This window comes from Rana temporaria (assembly GCF_905171775.1).
Source record: "Rana temporaria chromosome 7 unlocalized genomic scaffold, aRanTem1.1 chr7d, whole genome shotgun sequence".
NCBI lineage: Eukaryota > Metazoa > Chordata > Amphibia > Anura > Ranidae > Rana > Rana temporaria.
The window spans coordinates 83473-110630 of NW_024404471.1; the positions used below are offsets into that span (position 1 = coordinate 83473).

The 27158-nt window shown below is 49.1% G+C and overlaps 1 protein-coding gene across 3 annotated transcripts in view; it reads right to left on the reverse strand.

The window, feature by feature from the left end:
- Positions 1–27158, reverse strand: part of GPBP1L1 (GC-rich promoter binding protein 1 like 1) — a 76234-nt gene that overhangs the window by 26694 nt on the left and 22382 nt on the right. For 2 of the 3 annotated variants that reach the window (XM_040334374.1, XM_040334373.1), the window contains exons 4-8: positions 21445–21731; positions 10031–10103; positions 8909–9099; positions 7026–7145; positions 6642–6800 (exon numbers count right to left, since the gene is read on the reverse strand). In XM_040334374.1, coding sequence (XP_040190308.1) covers positions 6642–6800; positions 7026–7145; positions 8909–9099; positions 10031–10103; positions 21445–21731 — 830 coding nt within the window. The remainder of the gene's footprint in view (positions 1–6641; positions 6801–7025; positions 7146–8908; positions 9100–10030; positions 10104–21444; positions 21732–27158) is intronic. The other variant, XM_040334376.1, reaches the window with a different exon arrangement.

Genomic DNA, 27158 nt, shown 5'->3' on the forward strand with positions numbered 1-27158 from the left:
ATTGGTGATCAGTGAGAAGAATGTCCCTTACATTGGTGATCAGTGAGAAGAATGTCCTTACATTGGTGATCAGTGAGAAGAATGTCCCTTACATTGGTGATCAGTGAGAAGAATGTCCCTTACATTGGTGATCAGTGAGAAGAATGTCCCTTACATTGGTGATCAGTGAGAAGAATGTCCCTTACATTGGTGATCAGTGAGAAGAATGTCCTTACATTGGTGATCAGTGAGAAGAATGTCCCTTACATTGGTGATCAGTGAGAAGAATGTCCTTACATTGGTGATCAGTGAGAAGAATGTCCCTTACATTGGTGATCAGTGAGAAGAATGTCCCTTACATTGGTGATCAGTGAGAAGAATGTCCCTTACATTGGTGATCAGTGGGAAGAATGTCCCTTACATTGGTGATCAGTGAGAAGAATGTCCTTACATTGGTGATCAGGGAGAAGAATGTCCCTTACATTGGTGATCAGTGAGAAGAATGTCCCTTACATTGGTGATCAGTGAGAAGAATGTCCCTTACATTGGTGATCAGGGGAAGAATGTCCCTTACATTGGTGATCAGTGAGAAGAATGTCCCTTACATTGGTGATCAGTGAGAAGAATGTTCCTTACATTGGTGATCAGTGAGAAGAATGTCCCTTACATTGGTGATCAGGGGGAAGAATGTCCCTTACATTGGTGATCAGTGAGAAGAATGTCCCTTACATTGGTGATCAGTGGGAAGAATGTCCCTCACATTGGTGATCAGTGGGAAGAATGTCCCTTACATTGGTGATCAGTGAGAAGAATGTCCCTTACATTGGTGATCAGTGAGAAGAATGTCCCTTACATTGGTGATCAGTGAGAAGAATGTCCCTTACATTGGTGATCAGTGGGAAGAATGTCCCTTACATTGGTGATCAGTGGGAAGAATGTCCCTTACATTGGTGATCAGTGGGAAGAATGTCCCTTACATTGGTGATCAGTGAGAAGAATGTTCCTTACATTGGTGATCAGTGAGAAGAATGTCCCTTACATTGGTGATCAGTGAGAAGAATGTCCCTTACATTGGTGATCAGTGAGAAGAATGTCCCTTACATTGGTGATCAGTGAGAAGAATGTCCCTTACATTGGTGATCAGTGGGAAGAATGTCCCTTACATTGGTGATCAGTGAGAAGAATGTCCCTTACATTGGTGATCAGTGAGAAGAATGTCCCTTACATTGGTGATCAGTGGGAAGAATGTCCCTTACATTGGTGATCAGTGAGAAGAATGTCCCTTACATTGGTGATCAGTGGGAAGAATGTCCCTTACATTGGTGATCAGTGAGAAGAATGTCCCTTACATTGGTGATCAGTGAGAAGAATGTCCCTTACATTGGTGATCAGTGAGAAGAATGTCCCTTACATTGGTGATCAGTGAGAAGAATGTCCCTTACATTGGTGATCAGTGAGAAGAATGTCCCTTACATTGGTGATCAGTGAGAAGAATGTTCCTTACATTGGTGATCAGTGAGAAGAATGTCCCTTACATTGGTGATCAGTGAGAAGAATGTCCCTTACATTGGTGATCAGTGAGAAGAATGTCCCTTACATTGGTGATCAGTGGGAAGAATGTCCCTTACATTGGTGATCAGTGAGAAGAATGTTCCTTACATTGGTGATCAGGGGGAAGAATGTCCCTTACATTGGTGATCAGTGAGAAGAATGTCCCTTACATTGGTGATCAGTGAGAAGAATGTCCCTTACATTGGTGATCAGGGGGAAGAATGTCCCTTACATTGGTGATCAGTGAGAAGAATGTCCCTTACATTGGTGATCAGTGAGAAGAATGTTCCTTACATTGGTGATCAGTGAGAAGAATGTCCCTTACATTGGTGATCAGGGGGAAGAATGTCCCTTACATTGGTGATCAGTGAGAAGAATGTCCCTTACATTGGTGATCAGTGGGAAGAATGTCCCTCACATTGGTGATCAGTGGGAAGAATGTCCCTTACATTGGTGATCAGTGAGAAGAATGTCCCTTACATTGGTGATCAGTGAGAAGAATGTCCCTTACATTGGTGATCAGTGAGAAGAATGTCCCTTACATTGGTGATCAGTGAGAAGAATGTCCCTTACATTGGTGATCAGTGGGAAGAATGTCCCTTACATTGGTGATCAGTGGGAAGAATGTCCCTTACATTGGTGATCAGTGAGAAGAATGTTCCTTACATTGGTGATCAGTGAGAAGAATGTCCCTTACATTGGTGATCAGTGGGAAGAATGTCCCTTACATTGGTGATCAGTGAGAAGAATGTCCCTTACATTGGTGATCAGTGGGAAGAATGCCCCTTACATTGGTGATCAGTGAGAAGAATGTCCCTTACATTGGTGATCAGTGGGAAGAATGTCCCTTACATTGGTGATCAGTGAGAAGAATGTTCCTTACATTGGTGATCAGGGGGAAGAATGTCCCTTACATTGGTGATCAGTGAGAAGAATGTCCCTTACATTGGTGATCAGTGAGAAGAATGTCCCTTACATTGGTGATCAGGGGGAAGAATGTCCCTTACATTGGTGATCAGTGAGAAGAATGTCCCTTACATTGGTGATCAGTGAGAAGAATGTTCCTTACATTGGTGATCAGTGAGAAGAATGTCCCTTACATTGGTGATCAGGGGGAAGAATGTCCCTTACATTGGTGATCAGTGAGAAGAATGTCCCTTACATTGGTGATCAGTGGGAAGAATGTCCCTCACATTGGTGATCAGTGGGAAGAATGTCCCTTACATTGGTGATCAGTGAGAAGAATGTCCCTTACATTGGTGATCAGTGAGAAGAATGTCCCTTACATTGGTGATCAGTGAGAAGAATGTCCCTTACATTGGTGATCAGTGAGAAGAATGTCCCTTACATTGGTGATCAGTGGGAAGAATGTCCCTTACATTGGTGATCAGTGGGAAGAATGTCCCTTACATTGGTGATCAGTGAGAAGAATGTTCCTTACATTGGTGATCAGTGAGAAGAATGTCCCTTACATTGGTGATCAGTGGGAAGAATGTCCCTTACATTGGTGATCAGTGAGAAGAATGTCCCTTACATTGGTGATCAGTGGGAAGAATGTCCCTTACATTGGTGATCAGTGGGGAAGAATGTCCCTCACATTGGTGATCAGTGGGAAGAATGTTCCTTACATTGGTGATCAGTGAGAAGAATGTCCCTTACATTGGTGATCAGTGAGAAGAATGTTCCTTACATTGGTGATCAGTGGGAAGAATGTCCCTTACATTGGTGATCAGTGGGAAGAATGTTCCTTACATTGGTGATCAGTGAGAAGAATGTTCCTTACATTGGTGATCAGTGAGAAGAATGTCCCTTACATTGGTGATCAGTGAGAAGAATGTCCCTTACATTGGTGATCAGTGAGAAGAATGTCCCTTACATTGGTGATCAGTGAGAAGAATGTCCCTTACATTGGTGATCAGTGGGAAGAATGTTCCTTACATTGGTGATCAGTGGGAAGAATGTCCCTTACATTGGTGATCAGTGGGAAGAATGTCCCTCACATTGGTGATCAGTGGGAAGAATGTTCCTTACATTGGTGATCAGTGGGAAGAATGTCCCTTACATTGGTGATCAGTGAGAAGAATGTTCCTTACATTGGTGATCAGTGGGAAGAATGTCCCTTACATTGGTGATCAGTGAGAAGAATGTCCCTTATATTGGTGATCAGTGGGAAGAATGTCCCTTACATTGGTGATCAGTGGGAAGAATGTTCCTTACATTGGTGATCAGTGAGAAGAATGTCCCTTACATTGGTGATCAGTGAGAAGAATGTCCCTTACATTGGTGATCAGTGGGAAGAATGTCCCTTACATTGGTGATCAGTGAGAAGAATGTCCCTTACATTGGTGATCAGTGGGAAGAATGTCCCTTACATTGGTGATCAGTGAGAAGAATGTTCCTTACATTGATGATCAGTGAGAAGAATGTCCCTTACACTGGTGATCAGTGAGAAGAATGTCCCTTACATTGGTGATCAGTGGGAAGAATGTTCCTTACATTGGTGATCAGTGGGAAGAATGTCCCTTACATTGGTGATCAGTGGGAAGAATGTCCCTTACATTGGTGATCAGTGGGAAGAATGTCCCTTACATTGGTGATCAGTGGGAAGAATGTCCCTTACATTGGTGATCAGTGGGAAGAATGTCCCTTACATTGGTGATCAGTGGGAAGAATGTCCCTTACATTGGTGATCAGTGGGAAGAATGTCCCTTACATTGGTGATCAGTGGGAAGAATGTCCCTTACACTGGTGATCAGTGGGAAGAATGTCCCTTACACTGGTGATCAGTGGGAAGAATGTCCCTTACACTGGTGATCAGTGGGAAGAATGTCCCTTACATTGGTGATCAGTGAGAAGAATGTCCCTTACATTGGTGATCAGTGGGAAGAATGTCCCTTACATTGGTGATCAGTGGGAAGAATGTCCCTTACACTGGTGATCAGTGGGAAGAATGTCCCTTACATTGGTGATCAGTGGGAAGAATGTCCCTTACATTGGTGATCAGTGGGAAGAATGTCCCTTACATTGGTGATCAGTGGGAAGAATGTCCCTTACATTGGTGATCAGTGGGAAGAATGTCCCTTACATTGGTGATCAGTGAGAAGAATGTCCCTTACATTGGTGATCAGTGAGAAGAATGTCCCTTACATTGGTGATCAGTGGGAAGAATGTCCCTTACATTGGTGATCAGTGAGAAGAATGTCCCTTACATTGGTGATCAGTGGGAAGAATGTCCCTTACATTGGTGATCAGTGAGAAGAATGTTCCTTACATTGGTGATCAGTGGGAAGAATGTTCCTTACATTGGTGATCAGTGAGAAGAATGTCCCTTACATTGGTGATCAGTGGGAAGAATGTCCCTTACATTGGTGATCAGTGAGAAGAATGTCCCTTACATTGGTGATCAGTGAGAAGAATGTTCCTTACATTGGTGATCAGTGAGAAGAATGTCCCTTACATTGGTGATCAGTGGGAAGAATGTCCCTTACATTGGTGATCAGTGGGAAGAATGTCCCTTACATTGGTGATCAGTGAGAAGAATGTCCCTTACATTGGTGATCAGTGGGAAGAATGTCCCTTACACTGGTGATCAGTGGGAAGAATGTCCCTTACACTGGTGATCAGTGGGAAGAATGTCCCTTACACTGGTGATCAGTGGGAAGAATGTCCCTTACACTGGTGATCAGTGGGAAGAATGTCCCTTACATTGGTGATCAGTGAGAAGAATGTCCCTTACATTGGTGATCAGTGGGAAGAATGTCCCTTACATTGGTGATCAGTGGGAAGAATGTCCCTTACACTGGTGATCAGTGGGAAGAATGTCCCTTACATTGGTGATCAGTGGGAAGAATGTCCCTTACATTGGTGATCAGTGGGAAGAATGTCCCTTACATTGGTGATCAGTGGGAAGAATGTCCCTTACATTGGTGATCAGTGAGAAGAATGTCCCTTACATTGGTGATCAGTGAGAAGAATGTCCCTTACATTGGTGATCAGTGAGAAGAATGTTCCTTACATTGGTGATCAGTGAGAAGAATGTCCCTTACATTGGTGATCAGTGAGAAGAATGTTCCTTACATTGGTGATCAGTGAGAAGAATGTCCCTTACATTGGTGATCAGTGGGAAGAATGTCCCTTACATTGGTGATCAGTGGGAAGAATGTCCCTTACATTGGTGATCAGTGGGAAGAATGTCCCTTACATTGGTGATCAGTGAGAAGAATGTTCCTTACATTGGTGATCAGTGAGAAGAATGTCCCTTACATTGGTGATCAGTGAGAAGAATGTCCCTTACATTGGTGATCAGTGGGAAGAATGTCCCTTACATTGGTGATCAGTGGGAAGAATGTCCCTTACATTGGTGATCAGTGGGAAGAATGTCCCTTACACTGGTGATCAGTGGGAAGAATGTCCCTTACATTGGTGATCAGTGAGAAGAATGTCCCTTACATTGGTGATCAGTGAGAAGAATGTCCCTTACATTGGTGATCAGTGAGAAGAATGTCCCTTACATTGGTGATCAGTGAGAAGAATGTCCCTTACATTGGTGATCAGTGAGAAGAATGTCCCTTACATTGGTGATCAGTGGGAAGAATGTCCCTTACATTGGTGATCAGTGGGAAGAATGTTCCTTACATTGGTGATCAGTGGGAAGAATGTCCCTTACATTGGTGGTCAGTGGGAAGAATGTTCCTTACATTGGTGATCAGTGAGAAGAATGTCCCTTACATTGGTGATCAGTGAGAAGAATGTCCCTTACATTGGTGATCAGTGGGAAGAATGTCCCTTACATTGGTGATCAGTGAGAAGAATGTCCCTTACATTGGTGATCAGTGAGAAGAATGGTCCTTACATTGGTGATCAGTGAGAAGAATGTCCCTTACATTGGTGATCAGTGAGAAGAATGTCCCTTACATTGGTGATCAGTGAGAAGAATGTCCCTTACATTGGTGATCAGTGGGAAGAATGTCCCTTACATTGGTGATCAGTGGGAAGAATGTCCCTCACATTGGTTATCTATTGGTACCTCTGGGCTCCCTTCCCTGTGATGTTGGAACATTAGAACGACACGGATTTGGAAATAAAGAAAAGACGGAGGGTATTCATCTTACATCTTCCAGTTTTTCCCGCTCTCGGTCCTCGGTCTGGTCCGCGTCTTGCTCGTCCTTCAAGGCCTTTAGAAATTCGCTCTTCTTGTCAGGAACGCGGCGGGTCATGCGTGTAAGCCGCGAGATGCTGAGTTCCAGTGGTGGGGTGACACTGGCTGTGCCCTGAAAGAAACACAAAGTACAATGTGAGGATTGCGACATAAAACCCGACAAGGTTCTCACCTAACAGATGAATTCTGATTGGCCGATACAAGCTATGAATTGCTGTGGCTCCGGAATAGGGGGGAGAGATGAAGCAGCTCAGACAGGTGAACTTCGCAGACTAGTTTGGTTGACCAGCACCTTCTAGTCAGAAACCCTTTCCGCCTTCCCATTGGGTAATCTTACCTCTTTAGGGGAGGTCAGCACGGGCCCCGGGGCCAATACAGGGCTGGTGAAAGCCGAATCTCTGCTGAAAAACAAGGAGCCAGATTTGGATTCCCAGCCATTTGACTTCCAGGGACCAGGCTGCAAGAGACATGGACATGGCTCACTTACTCCGCGATAAAATGACTTCTAGCATAGAACTACAGGGGACCCCCCCCCCCCCATCCCTTCGCCATAGCTACGCCTTTCCCAAATACTTTGCAATTCATATTAACCCCTTCTAGAAGATTTACCCCCCTTCATGACCCGCCAATTTTTTTGTTTTTTGCAGCTTTGTTACTTTACGTGACAATTGCGTAATAATGCAACGCGGCACCCAAATACAATTTATAGAATATTTCTACACAAATCGTTTTCTTTTGGTCTTTATTTGAGCACCACCGCCGTTTTTATTTTTTGCTAAACAGAAAAAGACCCAAAATTTTGAGGGGAAAAAAATAATTTATATTTACACACATTTTATACCTTCCGATATAAAAACATATCCCCCAAAAAAAGGGGGAGACCAAATATAGTGACTGCAGGCCCCTGGTTAGGGATGAGCTTCGAGTTCGGCTCCAACATCGCCTGTTTGCTGAACAATTCGGGGAGTTTGCGGCAAATTCGAAAAGCCACGGAACACCCTGTAAAAGTCTATGGGAGAAATCTAAAGTGCTAATTTTAAAGTTAAATGCAAGTTATTGTCATAAAAAGTGTTTGGGGACCCGGGTCCTGCCCCCAGGGGGAGTGTTTGGGGACCCGAGTCCTGCCCCAGGGGGAGTGTTTGGGGACCCGGGTCCTGCCCCCAGGGGGAGTGTTTGGGGACCCGGGTCCTGTCCCAGGGGGAGTGTTTGGGGACCCGGGTCCTGCCCCCAGGGGGAGTGTTTGGGGACCCAGGTCCTGCCCCCAGGGGGAGTGTTTGGGGACCCGGGTCCTGCCCCCAGGGGGAGTGTTTGGGGACCCGGGTCCTGCCCCCCGGGGGAGTGTTTGGGGACCCGGGTCCTGCCCCCCGGGGGAGTGTTTGGGGACCCGGGTCCTGCCCCCAGGGGGAGTGTTTGGGGACCCGAGTCCTGCCCCCAGGGGGAGTGTTTGGGGACCCGGGTCCTGCCCCCAGGGGGAGTGTTTGGGGACCCGGGTCCTGCCCCCAGGGGGAGTGTTTGGGGACCCGGGTCCTGCCCCCAGGGGGAGTGTTTCAATGCAAAAGAAAAGTTTTTAAAAAAAAACGGGCCGTTTTTTCGGGAGCAGTGATATTAATAATGCTTAAAGTGAAATATTCCTTAAAATTTTGTACCTGGGGGGTGTCTATAGTATGCCTGTAAAGTATCGCTTGTTTCCCGTTTTTAGGACAGTCCCTGCACAAAATGTCATTCTAAAAAGGACAAAAAGTCATTCAAAATCACTTGCAGCTATAATGAAATGTCGGGTCCCGGCAATACAGAGAAAAGGCATTGAGGGGGGGGGGGGGAATGCGTGGGGGTCCCCCAAATTCAATTACCAGGCCCTTCAGTTCTGGTATGGATATGAAGGAGAACTCCACCCCAAATTAAAATTTAAAAAAAAAATGGCGTGGAGTTCCCCCTCTTTTCCTGCGGCCTGCCAGGTTGCGTGCTCAGATAAGGGGTCTGGTATGGATTTTTTGGGGGGGGGGGGGGAACCGTACCAGGCCACATGCCCTTAACATAGGGAGGATGCTTTGGAGGTCTGTGACCCCTCAAAGCACCATGTCCCCATGATGGGGACAAGGGCCTCATCCCCACAACCCTTGCCCGGTGGTTGTGGGGGTCTGCGGGTGGGGGGCTTATCCCAAACACGCTGCTATAGCTCAGCGATGTCCCCCCATTACTATCGTTGTAGGGGGAGGTTACCTTGGAGGAGGCGGATGCCGGTTTGGAAACAAGGTTCTTGTAGATGGGCCCGCTGGGGTTACTCTTGCAGTTCCCATTGGAAAGGTGAGGTACCGTTGAAGCAAAAGCAGCAGAGAAAGCCGACGGATCCTCCTTGGAGATCTTCTTGATGACCAGCATCTTCAGTGGCTGTTTGGAGCTGGGAGGGTTTTCTGAAAAAAAAAAAAAAGCCACAAGACGTGTCACATGACATGATAGTGCAACCAGATCCCCAGCTTACCAACAAATCATCCGGATCTGTGTTCCCGACCAGAGTCTGGATACTCGAAGCAGGATGAGCAGCGCATGCAACCGGAGCTCCTCCTCCTCACAGGTATCCAAAAATGCTGGAAAATCATCCCCCCACCCCTCCCGGTTCACATGTAACAGTTTCTTCTAGAAAATTCCTTAGAACCCCAAACATTATACATTTTTTTTAAACCAGAGGCCCTAGAAAATAAAATGGTGGGTTTTGCAATGTTTTTATGTCACGCGGTATTTGCACAGCGGTTTTTTGGAAAGACTACACTTTAAACATTTTAAATTCACAAAAACTCAACACAACCCAATTTTTTTGGTAAAATTTAAAAGATGATGTTACAGCGATTAAATAGATTCCAAACATGTCACGCCCCCGTGCCACAGCCACAAAGGACATACATTTTACTATCCATCGGCGACACTTTAGACCCCAAATCCCTCTTGTAACCACCAAGATCAAAAAATTATTAAAAATGGCGTCTTCACATCCGGGGAAGTTGGCGGCAGGTCGTCACTTCTAGGCCACCATAGCCAAGAGCCAATCAAAGCCGGCCTTTGTTCAGCTCTGCGATCAGCCGACAGAAGCTCTGGCTGGTCGGACGGGAGATCCCGGTACAGCTGCGGAGCGTTGCTTGTAAAATCAATTCAGCGGCTAGTTAGCCACTAGGATTGCTTTTACTTCAGAGCAGACCGCCGGTTCTAAAAAACAGCAGCTGCGGGCGTCATGCGGCTATAACTTCCCCGACTCATGTCAGGTGAAGCGTCATTAGCGGTTCCACAATCCTTTACCATCATGTACTTCAAATCAAAAATTGTCCCAGCAAAAAGAGATTCATTACATACCCCAGACTCCGGTTGGGGTTCCGGTCTGCTTGTTCGGGGTGATCTGCTTCCCAGGCTCAGGATTCAAAGATGGCTGCAGGAAAAAATATAAGCATCAAAAATCAGGTGCAGAGTGTATATGAAAAAAGGGATTTTTAATACAGCTTACCTGTAAAATCCTTTTCTTGGAGTACATCACGGGACACAGAGCGGCATATTCATTACTATATGGGTTATATGGAGTACCTTCAGGTGATGGACACTGGCAATCTCAAACAGGAAATGCCCCTCCCTATATAACCCCCTCCCATAGGAGGAGCACCTCAGTTTTGTAGCAAGCAGTATGCCTCCCAAAATGGTCCCCATAAGAGGGGTGGGAGCTCTGTGTCCCGTGATGTACTCCAAGAAAAAGATTTTACAGGTAAGCTGTATTAAAAATCTCTTTTTCTTTCTCGTACATCACGGGACACAGAGCGGCATTCATTACTATATGGGATGTCCCAAAGCAATGCTTACAATGAGGGGAGGGAGAACATCTCCAAGACAAAAGGATTTAATTTAGAGATATACTCAAATCATAATAAATCCAACTTAGTTGAGAAAAATAATTTTTAAATTTAACTCAAAAGGGAGCCCCCGGAATCCGAGGGTCTCAAACTGCAGCCTGCAGCACTGCCTGCCCAAAGGCTGTATCAGTATTCCTTCTTACGTCCAACTGGTAGAATTTTGTAAACGTGTGGACTGAAGACCAGGTTGCTGCCTTGCAAACTTGAGCCATAGAGATCTGGTGGTGTGCTGCCCAGGATGCGCCCATGGCCCTAGTAGAATGAGCCTTTAATGATAACGGAGGAGGCAACCCCTTCAAGCCGTAGGCCTGAGTGATTAACTGTTTAATCCACCTCGAGATGGTGGATTTTGCAGCTGCCTGCCCCTTCTTGGGCCCATCCGGTAAAATGAACAACACATCTGTTTTCCGGATCTTCTCTGTAGCTTTAAGATAGGCCTTCATGGCCCTGACAATATCCAAGGTATGCAGCAACCCTTCCTTTCTGGAAGTAGGTTTAGGAAAGAAGGATGGTAATACCAAATCCTGGTTTAGATGAAAACTGGATATAACCTTTGGTAGGAAGGAAGGATGAGGGCGGAGAACGACCTTGTCCTTATGTAAAATAAGATATGGTTCCTTACAGGATAAGGCTGCCAGTTCCGATACTCTTCTGGCGGAAACCATGGCGACCAAAAATACCAACTTCCTTGTCAGTAAAACCAAAGGAATTTCAGCCAACGGCTCAAAAGGTTGTTTCTGTAAACTTGACAGAACAAGATTTAAATCCCACGGACAAAGCGGGGATTTAACTGGAGGATTAATACGTAAGACCCCTTGAATGAAGGTCTTAACCAGCGAGTGGGTGGCCAGCGGCCGCTGAAACCATACTGACAAAGCTGAAATCTGTCCCTTGATTGTGCTTAATGCCAATCCTTTATCCACTCCTACCTGGAGAAAACTTAATACTCTTATCGATGGTAAATTTGCGAGGAAGCCATAGCTTGGACTCACACCAGTCTACATAGGCCTTCCAGACCCTGTAATAAATCACCCTAGAGACCGGTTTCCTGGCTCTTATTAGGGTAGAGATTACTTTCTGAGACAGACCTCTACCCCTGAGAATCAGGGATTCAGCTTCCAGGCCGTCAAATTTAGATGCCGTAAGGCAGGGTGGAGGATCGGGCCTTGCGATAGCAGGTCTGGCCGTAGAGGAAGAGTCCAAGGGTCTCCCACTACTATCTTTAGGATTAGTGAATACCATGCCCTTCTGGGCCATGCTGGAGCTACCAGGATGACTGGTATGTGCTCCACCCTGATCCTGCGCAGCAGGCGGGGTAGTAACTGGAGCGGGGGAAATGCATAAAGAAGTTTGAACTGATGTCAAGGGCAAACTAACGCATCGTTCCGCAGGCCATCGGATCCCTTGTGCGGGACATGAACCTGTCTAGCTTCTTGTTCAGTCTCGATGCCATGATATCCACGTCCGGCACTCCCCATTTCTGGCAGAGTGTCTGAAAGACCTGTGGATGTAGAGACCATTCCCCCGGCAAAAGAGTCTGGCGACTTAAGAAGTCCGCCTGTAGGTTGTCCACTCCGGGAATGAATATAGCCGATATGCAGGGTACATGGGCTTCTGCCCACAAGAAAATCAAGCTCACTTCTTTCTGAGCGGCTTGACTCTTGGTTCCCCCTTGGTGATTTATGTATGCCACCGCCGTGGCATTGTCCGATTGTATTCTCACCGGGAACCCCTGTAGTTTGGACGTCCAAGCTCTGAGGGCTAATCGAGCAGCTCTGAGCTCCAAGATATTGATGGGCAACTGCTTCTCTGCCGCTGCCCAAGTGCCCTGGCGAGTGCAACCATCCAAAATTGCTCCCCAGCCCATCAGGCTGGTGTCTGTGGTTACTATCTTCCAGGTCACAGGACTGAAAGTCTTTCCCTTCAGGAGATTCTGAGGGTTTAACCACCAAGATAGACTTTGCCGGACTCTTGGTGAGAGTGGCAAAGGAATCTCTAAGGCCTGAGGCCTCTTGCTCCATGCTGACAGGATGGCTGCCTGCAGGATGCGAGTGTGGCTCTGAGCGTACGGTACCGCCTCGAATGTGGCCACCATCTTGCCTAGTAGCCGCATACATAGGCGAACAGTTGGCTTTCTCTTGCTCAGAACTATTTGTATTAGCTCTTTGATGGCCTTGACCTTTATTAGAGGTAGGAACACCTTCTGTTGTTCTTTTTTTCATATTTAACCTTTTTTTTTATTTTCTTGTAGTCAAGGTCACAGAGTAATAACACAGCATAAATCATAAATACATAAACATATCCAAGAATCCACTGTACATTCTAACAGAGAGTCAGCTTGAAAGCGAACCAGAAACAACCTAGACAGATAGTGGGAAACCAGAACTATAACCGTCCTGGTTCCCTTACTCTGTTCTTGTTTTAACTATCTTTTTGTCTCTGGCATGCCCTCCACTCTCCCCCAGAACCCCATGTTACTCCATACTTCTGTCCCACTCTGTTCCCTTAACTTAAACTTAAAACCAAAACAAACCCTCTCAACCACAAAATGAAAAAAAAGAGAGGAAAAAAAAAAATGAAAAAACAAACCTATATCAATGTCCTCCCTCCCCCCCTCCCCCCTCTCCCCTCCTCCTCCTCGCCAGAGACAGATATAACCTTGTTTAGTTCACCTCTTTTACCTCTCTCTACCTACCCTGATCCTAGTGGGCTCTACCCTCTCTATTCTATTCTTCCAATAGTCTCTTTCCTTCTTCTGATTTCATAAACTGGTTCCACCTGGACCATGTTTCTTCATATTGTTCCCTTTTGTTCCTCGTTGAGAGGATTAAGTCCTCTATAGCTCCGATCTCTCTCACTCTATTAAGCCATCTCGCGATAGAGGGTGGTCTACTTTCTCTCCACTGTAATGTTATTCCGATCTTAGCAGTATTTATCAAATGGCATATTATCGACTTTTTATACTCTTGCATTGGGATTTGTGAGCTGTGGAGCAGGTAAAGAGCTGGGTCGTCCGGAATCTGACGTTCCGTAAATTTTTGAACAATTCTCTGGACTTCCTTCCAGTAACCTCTCACTTTTACACATGACCAGAATATATGCAGCATAGTTCCCTGCTCCAGTCCACATCTCCAACAATACTCTGAGTTATCCTTGCTAAATTTATGCAGCTTTACTGGTGTGTAATACCATTGGGACAGTAGTTTATAATTGGATTCTTGTATACGCGTAGATGTTGAGGAGCATAAAGCTAGGTGAATTATTTGTTTACGTTGATTCTGTGAGAAAACTCTCCCCAGATCCCTTTTCCATTTCCCCAGTCCCGGCAACTCAAAGTCCTCTTGAGGTGATATCAATAGTCTATACATCTTTGAACTTACTCTCTGTATTGGTTCCTCATCTTCACAATATTGTTCAAATTTAGTTAATTGTCGCTGGAAGTTAGATGGTTGACCTAGGGATCTTAGGAAATAACTTAATTGAAGTGCCTGCCAAAAGCTTAACTCGTAACTCCCCCTTCTCTTCGTCAAGTCCTCGATTGATGGCCATGTATTTTTTTGCAGAAAGTGTGATGCCTGCACCTTGCCCCTTTCTTTTAATTTATTAAAGACCACTCCTCCTGTACCCGGTATGAATCCCGGATTCCCTAATATAGGGATCAAGGGGGAACATTTTGTTGAAAATTTTGGATTTTTACATATTTTTGCTGCAATCAACAGCGTAGGGCCACACCTTCTGTTGTTCTGTATCCAATCTCATGCCAAAATATTCCAGCTGCCTTGTGGGCAGAAATGCTGATTTGTCTCGATTTAGGACCCAGCCGAACCTCTCGAGGTACTGAACCGTGAGGGCGACTGCTCGTTCCAGGCCAAAAGACGAGTGGTCTACGACCAAGAGGTCGTCCAGGTAAGCCAGGACCGTGACCCCTTGGGTCCTTAGATTGGCTAGGATTGGGGCTAGGACCTTCGTGAATACCCGGGGGGCCGTAGCCAACCCGAAGGGGAGCGCCACAAATTGGAAATGACGCTGAGCCACCGAGAAGCGTAGAAATACTTGATGTGGCTGAAAAATTGGCACATGAAGGTAAGCATCCTTTATGTCTATGGACATGAAGTCGTCCTTCTGGAGCACGGCGACAGCTGACCGAATAGTTTCCATCCGGAATGAGCGGACCTTTAGGTACGCATTTACTCCCTTTAAGTCCAAAATTGGCCTGACATCGCCGTTGGGCTTTGGGATGATAAACAGGTTGGAGTAGAACCCCAATCCCTGTTCCTGGACTGGTACTTCTACTATCACCTTCTGGCACAGCAGATGATTCAATGCCGCCATCAACGCGGCTCCTTTCACAGGGTCGCTGGTACTCTTGACTCCTGGTAATGTGAGGAGGAGGGAATTTTAAAAATTCTAGTTTGTAGCCCGTGGCCACGGAAGACCGTACCCAGCAGTCGGGGATGCTGGCCTCCCAAACTTCTGCAAAGAGACGTAGCCTTCCCCCCACCATCGTGGGTGGGGGCGCCCCTTCATAAGGCCGACTTGGGGGCTGGCTTCGCAGGCTTGCGGTACCACTGCTTCTTGCCCCCAGTGGCTTGGCCCTGTGGCTTATTGTTAAAGCCTGATCTTGCAGGAGGCCGTCGATACTGTCTGGTATTAGAGGGCCCCTGTCCCGGGGAGGGCTGGCGCTTAAACGCGGGCCCTCGGGCTTTCTTCTTGACTGGCAAGAGAGTGCTTTTGCCGCTTGATATAGTCTGAATATATCTATCCAGATCCTCTCCGAAGAGTAGTCCTCCATGGAAGGGAAACCCTACCAGGAGTTTTTTGCATGGGGGCTCAGCCTCCCAACTCTTCAACCATAAGAGCCTTCTCATATGGATTAGAAATAAGGATAAACGTGATGCCTGCTGGATGGAGTCCTTGATAGCATCCACCGTAAAGCGTATAGCCCTCGGTATATCCGAAAATTCCTCTGCCTGCTGGGCAGGGATAAGTTTAAGCATTTGCTTAGTCTTATCCGATAATGCTTGGGTAACTCCAATAGCAGCCACAGCGGGCTGAACTATCGCCCCTGCTGAAGTAAAGGAGGCTTTAAGTAATGTTTCCAAGCGTTTATCAACCGGATCCTTAAACACCTGTACGTTTTCCACTGGACAAGTTAAAGATTTGTTCACACAGGAGATGGCTGCGTCCACCGCCGGGGGCGCCCACCTTTTGGAGAATTTCTCCTCCATAGGATATAAAACAGAGAATTTTTAGGTGGTAAAAAGACTATCTGGCTTAATCCAATCCTGAAACATGACCTCCTCGAGTAGAGGATGGACCGGAAAAACTGCGTTGCTTTGAGGCGTTCTTAATGAGCCTAAAGCTGAAACTGCCGATACTTGAGGTTCTGGTATGGGTAACTTAAATGCCTCATGGACCATGTCCGTTAAGGCCTGAACCCACAAACTTTCCCCTTGGGAGGCTGAACCAGACTCCTCAGTATCCAGATCCTCGATCTCTGAACCACCCTGGTCCAAAGCGTCAAGTTTATCCAATTCCCCTAGGGATAGGATCTCTGTGTCTGAGGGTTCTTGCTCGGGTGACGGAGACCTAGTCCGCTTTCTACCCGATATAGCCTTAGCTATCCTTTTTGCCATTCTTTTCTCTAGTTCACCTAAAGAAACAGCAAGCACCCTCTCAGTGACAAAGCCGGGGTTGGACTGACCTGGATCAGCCCCAGCACCAGATCCCCCAGGTCCCATCAAGACGTGCCCTGATATGTCCTGTGGGGAGAGCAGCGGCATAGCCGTGTCTGAGCCCTCGGATTTTGCGGGGGAATCCCCACCCTTTGTACCCTCTGACCCAGAAGCCATGGTACAATACCGAGGTACACCTGCTATCACCCAGCCACAGACGTAGCTAAGGGGATCTGCCGGTTTGGGAGCGATAGAGACTAACGCCCAAACTGAGAAAGGAGATCAGCAGTTCTTTCCCCTTTTCCTTTTTTTTTTCTTTTTATATTGAAGAGGAAAATAAACCACTTAGTCTCCCACTAAGTATTGCCAATAGCCATCTGCTGAAAAAAAGGAAAAGAAACCTATCTGTAGGTTTAACAGTCTTTAGAAAAGACTGCAATATTTCCTTTCGCCACCGGGTGTCCTCGGCGTGCTCCGCTCTGCGTCCTCCTCTCCTCTAGCTCAGGACGACACTGAGCTCTTGGCAGCTAATGGAAGGGCCTCCCCTTCCTTTATTTGTGATTCGCCGCCCACAGGGACACGCCCCCACCACGGCAATGGCGCGAAAAATCTTTTATATCTCGGGCACGCGTTTGCGCGCGCCCGTCGGCGGGGGCCATCACACATGGAGGAGGACGGAGCAGCGCAGGCACCCAGGCAGGTAAGCCCTTTAGGTAGGTCACAGACCTCCTCTATAGCATGGGAAAAAGCCCTCTCACAGAGATCCCACACCTAGCGCCAGCAGCCCAGCTAAACAACACTTACCAGGGAGGTCACCTATTACTGGGGAAAAAGATTGAATCATCCTGTCTCTGTCATAGACATAGTGATTCATTGCCAATGCAGAGCATACCCAGGCATGTCCCCCTGTGCACCCCCTGCAGGGAACCTGCTAAGAACCAAGTTCCGCAAGTTCCCCCAATACTTACCTGCTCCATGCCGCAGGACTTTTGCACAGCAAGAGGTCCAATCTTCCCCCATCTCCGTGGGTGGCGTCTAGACCTTCAGGCCCTGGGTTCCTATGAAGGAGCCACTGTCCTGGGCCCATATAGCACCCTGGCAACAGAAACATTAGGCCCCCAAAGGTTTCTAAGTTCTGGGCCCAGGGTCCAGCTCTCTGAACAGAAAGCATTATGGGCTATACCCCAATGGTTTGGGGTCCGGTTGCTGACCACTTTAGCACTGAGGCCTTTGGACAGAACCGGTTAGCCCACCTTAATCCCAAGGATGTGGAGGTAAGCTAAACCATGACCAACACCTAAGACACTGGCGTAAAAACTGAGGTACTCCTCCTATGGGAGGGGGTTATATAGGGAGGGGCACTTCCTGTTTGAGATTGCCAGTGTCCATCACCTGAAGGTACTCCATATAACCCACATAGTAATGAATATGCCGCTCTGTGTCCCGTGATGTACGAGAAAGAAACATGTACAAAGGAGCAAGACATAAAACCAATGGTAGCCCAAGGCCCACATCACCTAGCCCCATGGGTTAGCTCAAGGCCCACGTCACCTAGCCCCATGGGTTAGCCCAAGGCCCACGTCACCTAGCCCACGTCGCCTAGCCCACCGGGCAGTCCAAGGCCCACGTTACACTAGTGCACCAGGTTAGCCCAAAGCCCATGTCACCTAGCCCACCAGGTTAGCCCAAGGCCTATGTCACCTAGCCGACCAGGTTAGTCCAAGGCCCATGTCAACTAGCCGACCGGGTTAGTCCAAGGCCCATGTCAACTAGCCGACCGGGTTAGTGCAAGGCCCATGTCACCTAGCCGACCGGGTTAGTCCAAGGCCCAAGTCACACTAGTCCACCGGGTTAGTCCAAGGCCCACATCACACTTGCCCACCAGGTTAATCCAAGGCCATTGTCACACTAGTCCACCGGGTTAGTCCAAGGCCCACGTCACACTAGTCCACCGGGTTAGTCCAAGGCCCACGTCACACTAGCCCACCGGGTTAGTCCAAGGCCCAAGTCACACTTGCCCACCAGGTTAATCCAATGTCCATGTCACACTAGTACACCGGGTTAGTCCAAGGCCCACGTCACACTAGCCCACCGGGTTAGTCCAAGGACCACGTCACACTAGCCCACCGGGTTAGTCCAAGGCCCACGTCACACTAGCCCACCGAGTTAGTCCAAGGCCCACGTCACACTAGCCCACCGGGAAAGCCCAAAGCCCACCGGCTAGTCCAAGGCCCATGTAAAATATATGTGAAAAGAAAGGTGAAAAAAAAAGCGCTGCTAAATAAAGACAAGGCAGCCGCTAGCACAAAACAAACAGATAATATGTGAGAAAAGTGAAAAGGTTAAAGTGTGCTGCGCTAATGGATGAATAGTAACCTGAATAACCAAGGTATAAAGATAGGTGTCTAAGTGATCGGGTACAATAAATATATAACATATGTGACCAATCCGTGTATATCTGATAAGAAGAATCTCAAAACATAAATGCTGGCATGAATCAAGCAACAGTTCAATGAGGGGTCCATATAAATCGTCTCCAATGATAATGATATCCAATCTTCTCACAAAGATGGGAGATGGAGAACAATTCAGAATCCTCGGGATGAATCAAATGGCTATAAGATGGGAACTCTTACCATGTGACGTGGACCCAGAACCCCTCGGGGGAGGGTCAAACAGGCAAAGGTAAGAGTAGTGATGACACCGGCACTTCAGATGATCATCTCTGGTGCCATCCGGAAATTTCTCCCGGATGTTTTAATTGCTCCAAATTCAGTCGCTGGCTCCCAGCAGCTCGGGGTTATGGATAGCAAGAGCGATGGTATTCCTCCGGGGATTTGGGGCGATGGTATTCCTCCGGGGATTTGGGGCGATGGTATTCCTCCAGGGATTTGGAGCGATGGTATTCCTCCAGGGATTTGGGGCGATGGTATTGCTCCGGGGATTTGGGCCGATGGTATTCCTCCGGGGATTTGGGGCGATGGTATTCCTCCGGGGATTTGGGGCGATGGTATTCCTCCGGGGATTTGGGGCGATGGTATTCCTCCGGGGATTTGGGCCGATGGTATTCCTCCGGGGATTTGGGCCGATGGTATTCCTCCGGGGATTTGGGGCGATGGTATTGCTCCGGGGATTTGGGGCGATGGTATTCTTCCAGGGATTTGGGGCGATGGTATTCCCATAGGACGAAATGCGTAGGGTTCTATGCTTGCTGCCTATACTGCGCCCTTTTTATTAGTGATCACCTTTTGTAATCATCGCTGGATTTTTACATTTTATTTTCAGTTTTTGTGTGTTTTTTATTATATCCCCCTTGGTTAATTTTTGTTTTATGCCATGTGGAGGTTTTTTTTTTTTCCTGTTATATTTCATGTTAGGCCCCAAATCCCCGGAGGAATACCATCGCCCCAAATCCCCGGAGGAATACCATCGCCCCAAATCCCCGGAGGAATACCATCGCCCCAAATCCCCGGAGGAATACCATCGCCCCAAATCCCCGGAGGAATACCATCGCCCCAAATCCCCGGAGGAATACCATCGCCCCAAATCCCCGGAGGAATACCATCGCCCCAAATCCCCGGAGGAATACCATCGCCCCAAATCCCCGGAGGAATACCATCGCCCCAAATCCCTGGAGGAATACCATCGCCCCAAATCCCCGGAGGAATACCATCGCCCCAAATCCCCGGAGGAATACCATCGCCCCAAATCCCCGGAGGAATACCATCGCCCCAAATCCCCAGAGGAATACCATCGCTCTTGCTATCCATAACCCCGAGCTGCTGGGAGCCAGCGACTGAATTCTGAGCAATTAAAACATGCGGGAGAAATTTCAGGATCGCACCAGAGATGATCATCTGAAGTGCCGGTGTCATCACTTACTTTGCCTGTTTGACCCTCCCCCGAGGGGTTCTGGGTCCACCTCACATGGTAAGCGTTCCCATCTTATAGCCATTTGATTCATCCCGAGGATTCTGAATTGTTCTCCATCTCCCATCTTTGTGAGAAGATTGGATATCATTATCATTGGAGACGATTTATATGGACCCCTCATTGAACTGTTGCTTGATTCATGTCAGCATTTATGTTTTGAGATTCTTCTTATCAGATATACACAGATTGGTCACATATGTATTTATTGTACCCGATCACTTAGACACCTATCTTTATACCTTGGTTATTCAGGTTACTATTCAGCCATTAGCGCAGCACACTTTTTAACCTTTTCATGTAAACTATAGCAATGCCGACTGAAGCGCGTGTCATCCTAGCAGCTCTGGATGAGAAGATGACAAGGAACTTCCTCGCCAGCTTCTTCTCAGGTGTCATAATTCCTGCTGGTGAAGGAGAGTCTTCAGTGCTTCATCCAGCAGTGACACCATACAAGCAGGTAAGTGTTCTTTATAACTTTACTGTAAAAAACGCCAAGGATGTGGAATTCCCTTCCACAGGCGGTGGTCTTAGGGGGGAAGGGGCATAGATGATTTAAAAAAACTATTAGATAATCAACTGAAGGACCACAACATACAGAGAGATACAATGTAATACCGACATATAATCACACACAGAGAGGGGGGACTTGTGTTTTCATCCTCATCTTCTATGCAACCACGCAATGCCACGCAACCACGCAATACTATGTAACTAACCAGTTGCAGGCCAAGAAAGGACGGCTAGCCCGACGTGGTGCTAGGAGCAGGCAAAGTGCCCGACGTAGTGCTAGGAGCTGGCAAAGTGCCCGACGTGGTGCTAGGAGCAGGCAAAGTGCCCGATGTGGTGCTAGGAGCAGGCAAAGTGCCCGATGTGGTGCTAGGAGCAGGCAAAGTGTCCGACGTGGTGCTAGGAGCAGGCAAAGTGTCCGACGTGGTGCTAGGAGCAGGCAAAGTGTCCGACGTGGTGCTAGGAGCAGGCAAAGTGCCCGACGTGGTGCTAGGAGCAGGCAAAGTGTCCGACGTGGTGCTAGGAGCAGGCAAAGTGTCCGACGTGGTGCTAGGAGCAGGCAAAGTGCCCGACGTGGTGCTAGGAGCAGGCAAAGTGTCCGACGTGGTGCTAGGAGCAGGCAAAGTGCCCGACGTGGTGCTAGGAGCTGGCAAAGTGTCTGCATGTCCCTTTATTCAATGGGCCCAAAGGTTTGCTGACTAACATACAAGCGCTGGAAAGACCCCGCCCTCCCAAACCGCATTTCAATACGTACAAAATCCTCCTCCTCAAACTGCGGCTTTTTCTTATCCGCGTTCTTTTCCTCTCGGGTCTCCGCCGACTGCTTGTCCTGCATGGAAGCATTCTTACGAGAGAGGTTGTTGCCGTTGCGATGACGATGGCTGGAAGCGCTTGTCCCGCCGCACCCATTTGCTCCTCTCTGCGAGGCGCTGTCAGACCTTTCCCGCGATCCTCCGTGCCACCCCGATTGGTTGGTGCCTTTAGAGACCCCAGAGTCCACAGAATCATGGCGGAGAAGAGACGGCTGGTGCCACGAGTCTCCTGGGGGATAAAGACACACATCACATGATATTTCCACACCTTTATAAAATGCAGAATTTACCCCCCCCCCCCCCATATAAAAGATAAGGCTATGATGAGTAAATAGACACCCAACATGTCAAGTCTTAAAGTGGTTGTAAACCCTTGTAAACATTTTTTTTTTTTAAAACACCTGCAAGACAAAGCCATAATGAGCTAGTATGACTAGCATACTAGCTCATTATGCATTACTTACCTTAGAATCGAAGCCCCACAAAGCCGTCCTTGTCTCCCCCTCCAGCCGCAGACATCTCTTCACAGATAGCCGGAAGGTTAATTCCGGGTATCGCTGCTCCGGCGCTGTGATTGGCTGGAGCAGCGATGACGTCACTCCCGCGCATGCGCACAGGAGCAGTCAAATACGGCATTGCCGTTTTTATGAATGGGGATTTTACTGTGCCCGCGCCGTTGTGTATAAAAAATAATCCCAGATCAAATCAACCCCCCCCCCCACCACTATGGTGACACTGAACCCCCCCCCCCCACTATGGTGACACTGAACCCCCCCTCAATATGGTGACACTGAACCCCCCCCCCCACTATGGTGACACTGAACCCCCCCTCAATATGGTGACACTCAGGGCCGCCATCAGGGGGGGTACAGGCATTACACCTGTTAGGGGCCGCCCGAATGTTCCCAAGGCCCCGGGCACCCCCATTCTCAGCTCGCGGCTGAGAGGAGAAGAACTTACATTTTTTTGTATTCCCCCTCCCCCTCTTATTTCTAGGCGAGAAGAGAGAAAACACTTTCACTTTGCGGCCGGAGGACGAGAAGAGTAAGATGCCAGTGTCATTTTCGGCAACCCCAGCCCCCCCTCTGGGTTCTCTGCTCCAGGGGGGCCATGCCTATAGCTGTGTGAGGGGCCCCAAAATTTCTGATGGCTGCCCTGGTGACACTGAAACCCCCCCCCTCACTACAGTAACACTGAAACACCCCCACCACTATGGTGACACTGAAACCCCCCCCCCCTCACTACAGTAACACTGAAACACCCCCCCCCCACTATGGTGACACTGAAACACCCCCCCCCACTATGGTGACACTGAACCCCACCTCAATATGGTGACACTGAACCCACCCCCCTCACTATGGTGACACTAAACCCCCCCCCCACATGGTGACACTGAACCCACCCCCCTCACTATGGTGACACTAAACCCACCCCCCTCACTATGGTGACACTAAACCCACCCCCCTCACTATGGTGACACTAAACCCACCCCCCTCACTATGGTGACACTAAACCCCCCCCCCACTATGGTGACACTGAACACCCACCCCCCCTCACTATGGTGACACTGAACACCCACCCCCCCCTCACTATGGTGACACTAAACCCACCCCCCTCACTATATAGGATTTTTGTACTCGCCGTAAAATCCATTTCTCGGAGTTCATGGACGGACACAGCAGCAATTGACCTTAGGGTATTATACTTCCTTCTAGGAGATTGACTAGGCAGAAAACAGAAACTTTAAGTGTTAAAACACTTCTCACAGCACAGTACCTCCCAGGGGGCGGGTCCCTTGGGTACATCCCTCCCTCTGCCTCATGCAGCCTCAGTTCGTAACAAGCAGTACAAAGGAGGGGAGGATGCTGTGTCCGTCCATGAACTCAGAGAAATAGATTTTACAGTGAGTACAAAAATCCTATTTTCTCTTCCGTTCATGGACGGACACAACAGCAATTGACCTTAGGGACGTCCCCAAGCAGTGGCAAAAATCGAGGGGTGGGAAAACACAGCAAAATAAAACTTCACCCCAAACAAACCAGAGCTCCTCAACAGAGGAACTTCAACCTTAAACAGCCGCCTGTAAAACCTTGCGGCCGAAGGAGGCATCCGAAGATGCACTCACATCCACCTCGTAAAACTTTGAAAAGGTGTGGACTGACGACCAGGCGGGTTGATGGCGGAAAGCCCAAGAGGCACCAATCGCCCAGGTTGAATGCGCCGTAACCGGAAAGGGAGGCGCCCGCCCCTTTAGGGCATAGGCCTGAAGCACGACCTGTCGGATCCACCTAGAAATGGTGGCCAACGAGACCGCCAGACCCTTCTTATGACCAGTCACCGACATGAACAGTGAGTCCGACTTCCGAAACGGAGCCGTAGCAGACAAGTACACCCCGTAGGACCCGAACCACGTCCAAGGAACGTAACGTGGCCTCCTTTGGGTTCGCCAGCCGAGGACATAAGGATGGAAGAACAATGTCCTCATTAATGTGAAAAGCCGAAACAACCTTAGGGAGGAATGATGGCTGCGGCCGCAGCACCACCTTATCCTTGTGGATGACCAAGTAGGGAGCCTTGCAAGACAAGGCCGCCAGTTCAGAGACTCGTCTTACCGAAGTAATTGCCACCAGAAAAACCACCTTCTGGGACAGAGTCAACAAGGGAATCTTTCGAATGTCCTCAAACGGAGACTCTTGAAGCACCGAGAGGACAAAATTCAAGTCCCATGGAGGCAGTGGAGGACGCACAGGAGGGGCCACATGTCGAACCCCCTGCACAAACGTACGCACCAGAGAGTGCGCCGCCAAAGGTCGAAATCTGACCCTTAACCGTACTTGAGGCGAGAGCCTGATCCACTCCACGCTGTAAGAACAGCAGAATCCGGGACATCACGTATGTACGGGGGTGCCAATTCATCTCCTCACACAGAGATGTAAGCCTTCCACGTACGATGGTAAATCTTCCGTGAAGTAGACTTCCGTGCACGCAGCATGTTAGAAACCACCGAGACCGACAAGCCTCGGTCCTTCAGCACCTGGCTCTCAACAGCCACGCCGTTAAAGCCAACGACTGTAAAAGCAGGGTGAAAGATAGGACCCTGCGACAGGAGATCTTCTCGTAGGGGTAGACGCCAAGGAAAGTCTGCCACCAGACGGACCAGATCCACGTACCAGGGGCGGCGTGGCCAATCCGGAGCGATCAGGATTGTTGGTATCCCTTCGGCTTCCACTTCCGCGAGGAAGAAGCTTCAGAGGAGGGAAGGCGTAGATTAGGCGATTGTGACCCCACGGCGCCACCAACGTGTCCGCCCACGGGTTTCTTGACCTGGCCACGAACCGTGACACCTTCCGATTGAGACGGAACGCTAGAAGAGTGCCCCATTTCCGACACAGGTTCTGAAACACATCCGGGTGTATCGACCATTCTCCTTGGTCTAGCGTTTGGCGACTTAAGTAGTCGGCCTGCCAGTTCAGCACCCCCGGAATGTACACGGCTGACAGAGCCGGGACATACCTTTCGGCCCACCGGAGGATGTGGGCGGCCTCCGCCACTGCGGCCGAGCTCCGTGTGCTCCCTTGATGATTGGCATACGCCATTGCCGTGGCGTTGTCGGACTGGATCCTGACCGGTCAGTCCTGTAGACCCAGAGACCACTTGGCGAGACACAGCCTGATCGCCCGGAGTTCCAGGACATTGATCGGCAGACGGGACTCCTCCTGAGTCCAGCGCCCCTGGGCTGACTGGACACCCGCCCAGCCGGAGAGACTGGCATCCGTCGTGACCACCGTCCAATTGGACGGCAGAAACGATTTCCCGGTCCGAAGTACCAGAGACGTCAGCCACCACACCAGGGAGGACCCGACCAGGCGACTCACCCGGATCTGGTAATCCAGAGACGAAGGGAGCTTGTCCCAACACGACAGAATCTCTCTCTGTAACACTCGGGTGTGGAATTAAGCATAGGGAACCGCCTTGAAGGAGGCCACCATCAGACCCAGAACTCGCATGCAAAAGCGAAGCGACGACCACTGCAGTGTCTGTAGTTTCTCCGTTGGAAGGAAAACTCTCACCTCCGAGGGATCCAGGACTAACCCCAGGTATTCCAGATGCTGAGACGGTACCACCACTGACTTCTGGACATTCAGCAACCAACCGAATTCCCGTAGGTTCTGGCAGGTGATAGACACGTCCTCTTCTAACTCTGAGCCTGAAGAAGCTCTCAGGAGAAGGTCGTCCAGGTATCCTACAATAGCGATCCCGCGCTGCCTCAGCAGGGCCAGAATCGGAGCGAGCACATTGGTGAAAACCCGTGGCGCCGAGGCCAGGCCGAAAGGGAGGGCCACAAATTGAAAGTGGTCCTCTCCGACCGCAAAGCGCAGAAATCTCTGGTGCTTTGCGCATATGGGGATATGCAGGTACGCGTCCCTGATATCCAAGGACGCCAGAAAGTCCCCCTGATGGAGCACCGCCACTACAGAGTGGACCGACTCCATCCTGAACTTTTGCACCTTGAAAAAACAGTTGAGGGCCTTGAGGTCCAGGATTGGACGGACCCCTTCCTTCTTGGGGACTACAAACAGATTGGAGCAAAACCCCTGAAACCGTTCCGTTGAGGGAACCGGCACAATCACTCCCCTGATCAGCAGATCCTGAACAGCCCCAAACAGGGCCCCCCCCGAGGACCCAGAGGAAGCTGGAGGTTGGAAGGAAATCCGTTTGGCGGACAAGAGAAAAACTCTATCTTCTACCCTGAGGAAACTACATCGCAAACCCAACGGTCGGAAAGAAGAGACCTCCACCAAGCCGGCCCCCTACCCAAGACACGGGCGGGGGCAGACCTTCATGCGGAAGCAGACATATCCGCAGGCTTGTTGGGCTTGCGGTACCAGGGGCGCTTCTGTCCTTCAGCGGGCGCCTTAGCGTCCTGGAAGCGTCTTCCTGCCGCACCGGGCGGACGAAAAAAACGCTGGGGGCGGTAAAGGAGGGCCCCTGCTTACAGCGAGGCTCCTTACCTTTTCCCGATTGAGGGAGCAGAGTACTCTTACCTCCCGTGGCATCTTTTATGATGTCATCCAGAGACGCCCCAAAAAGCCGTTCACCCTTAAAGGGTAAATCCACCAAGGCCTTTTTAGAGGACTGGTCCGCAGACCAACACTTCAGCCACACGAGGCGGCGTAGCACCACCGCGTAGGTGGAGGCCCTGGAAAGCAGGGGAAGCGTATCCAGGGCCGACTCACAAACAAATTTTAGGCCCTGCACCAACTGGTCGGACAGTTTCACACAGACCTCAGAGGCATTCTGCGCCTCCAGCTCCTGCAGCAACAACTTAGCCCGTTCGGTGAGTGTCTGCGACACTAGAGCCCCGGCCAAGACCGGCCTCACCGCCGACCCCACCACTGTGAACATGGAGCGGGCCACAGCCTCAGCTCTCCTATCTGCGGGGTCCTTAAAAGCGGAAGCCCCTTCCACAGGCAACGTGGTCGCCTTGTTCAGTCTGGACACAGGGGGGTCCACTGACGGAGGTCCACTTTTTTAGGAAATCCTCCTCAAAACGGATAACGGACCACAAAGCATTTAGGAACAGAAAAAAACGTTCTGCGGCCGATCCCATTCCTTGTACAATATTTTTTCCAGATAAGGAACACAAGTAAACACT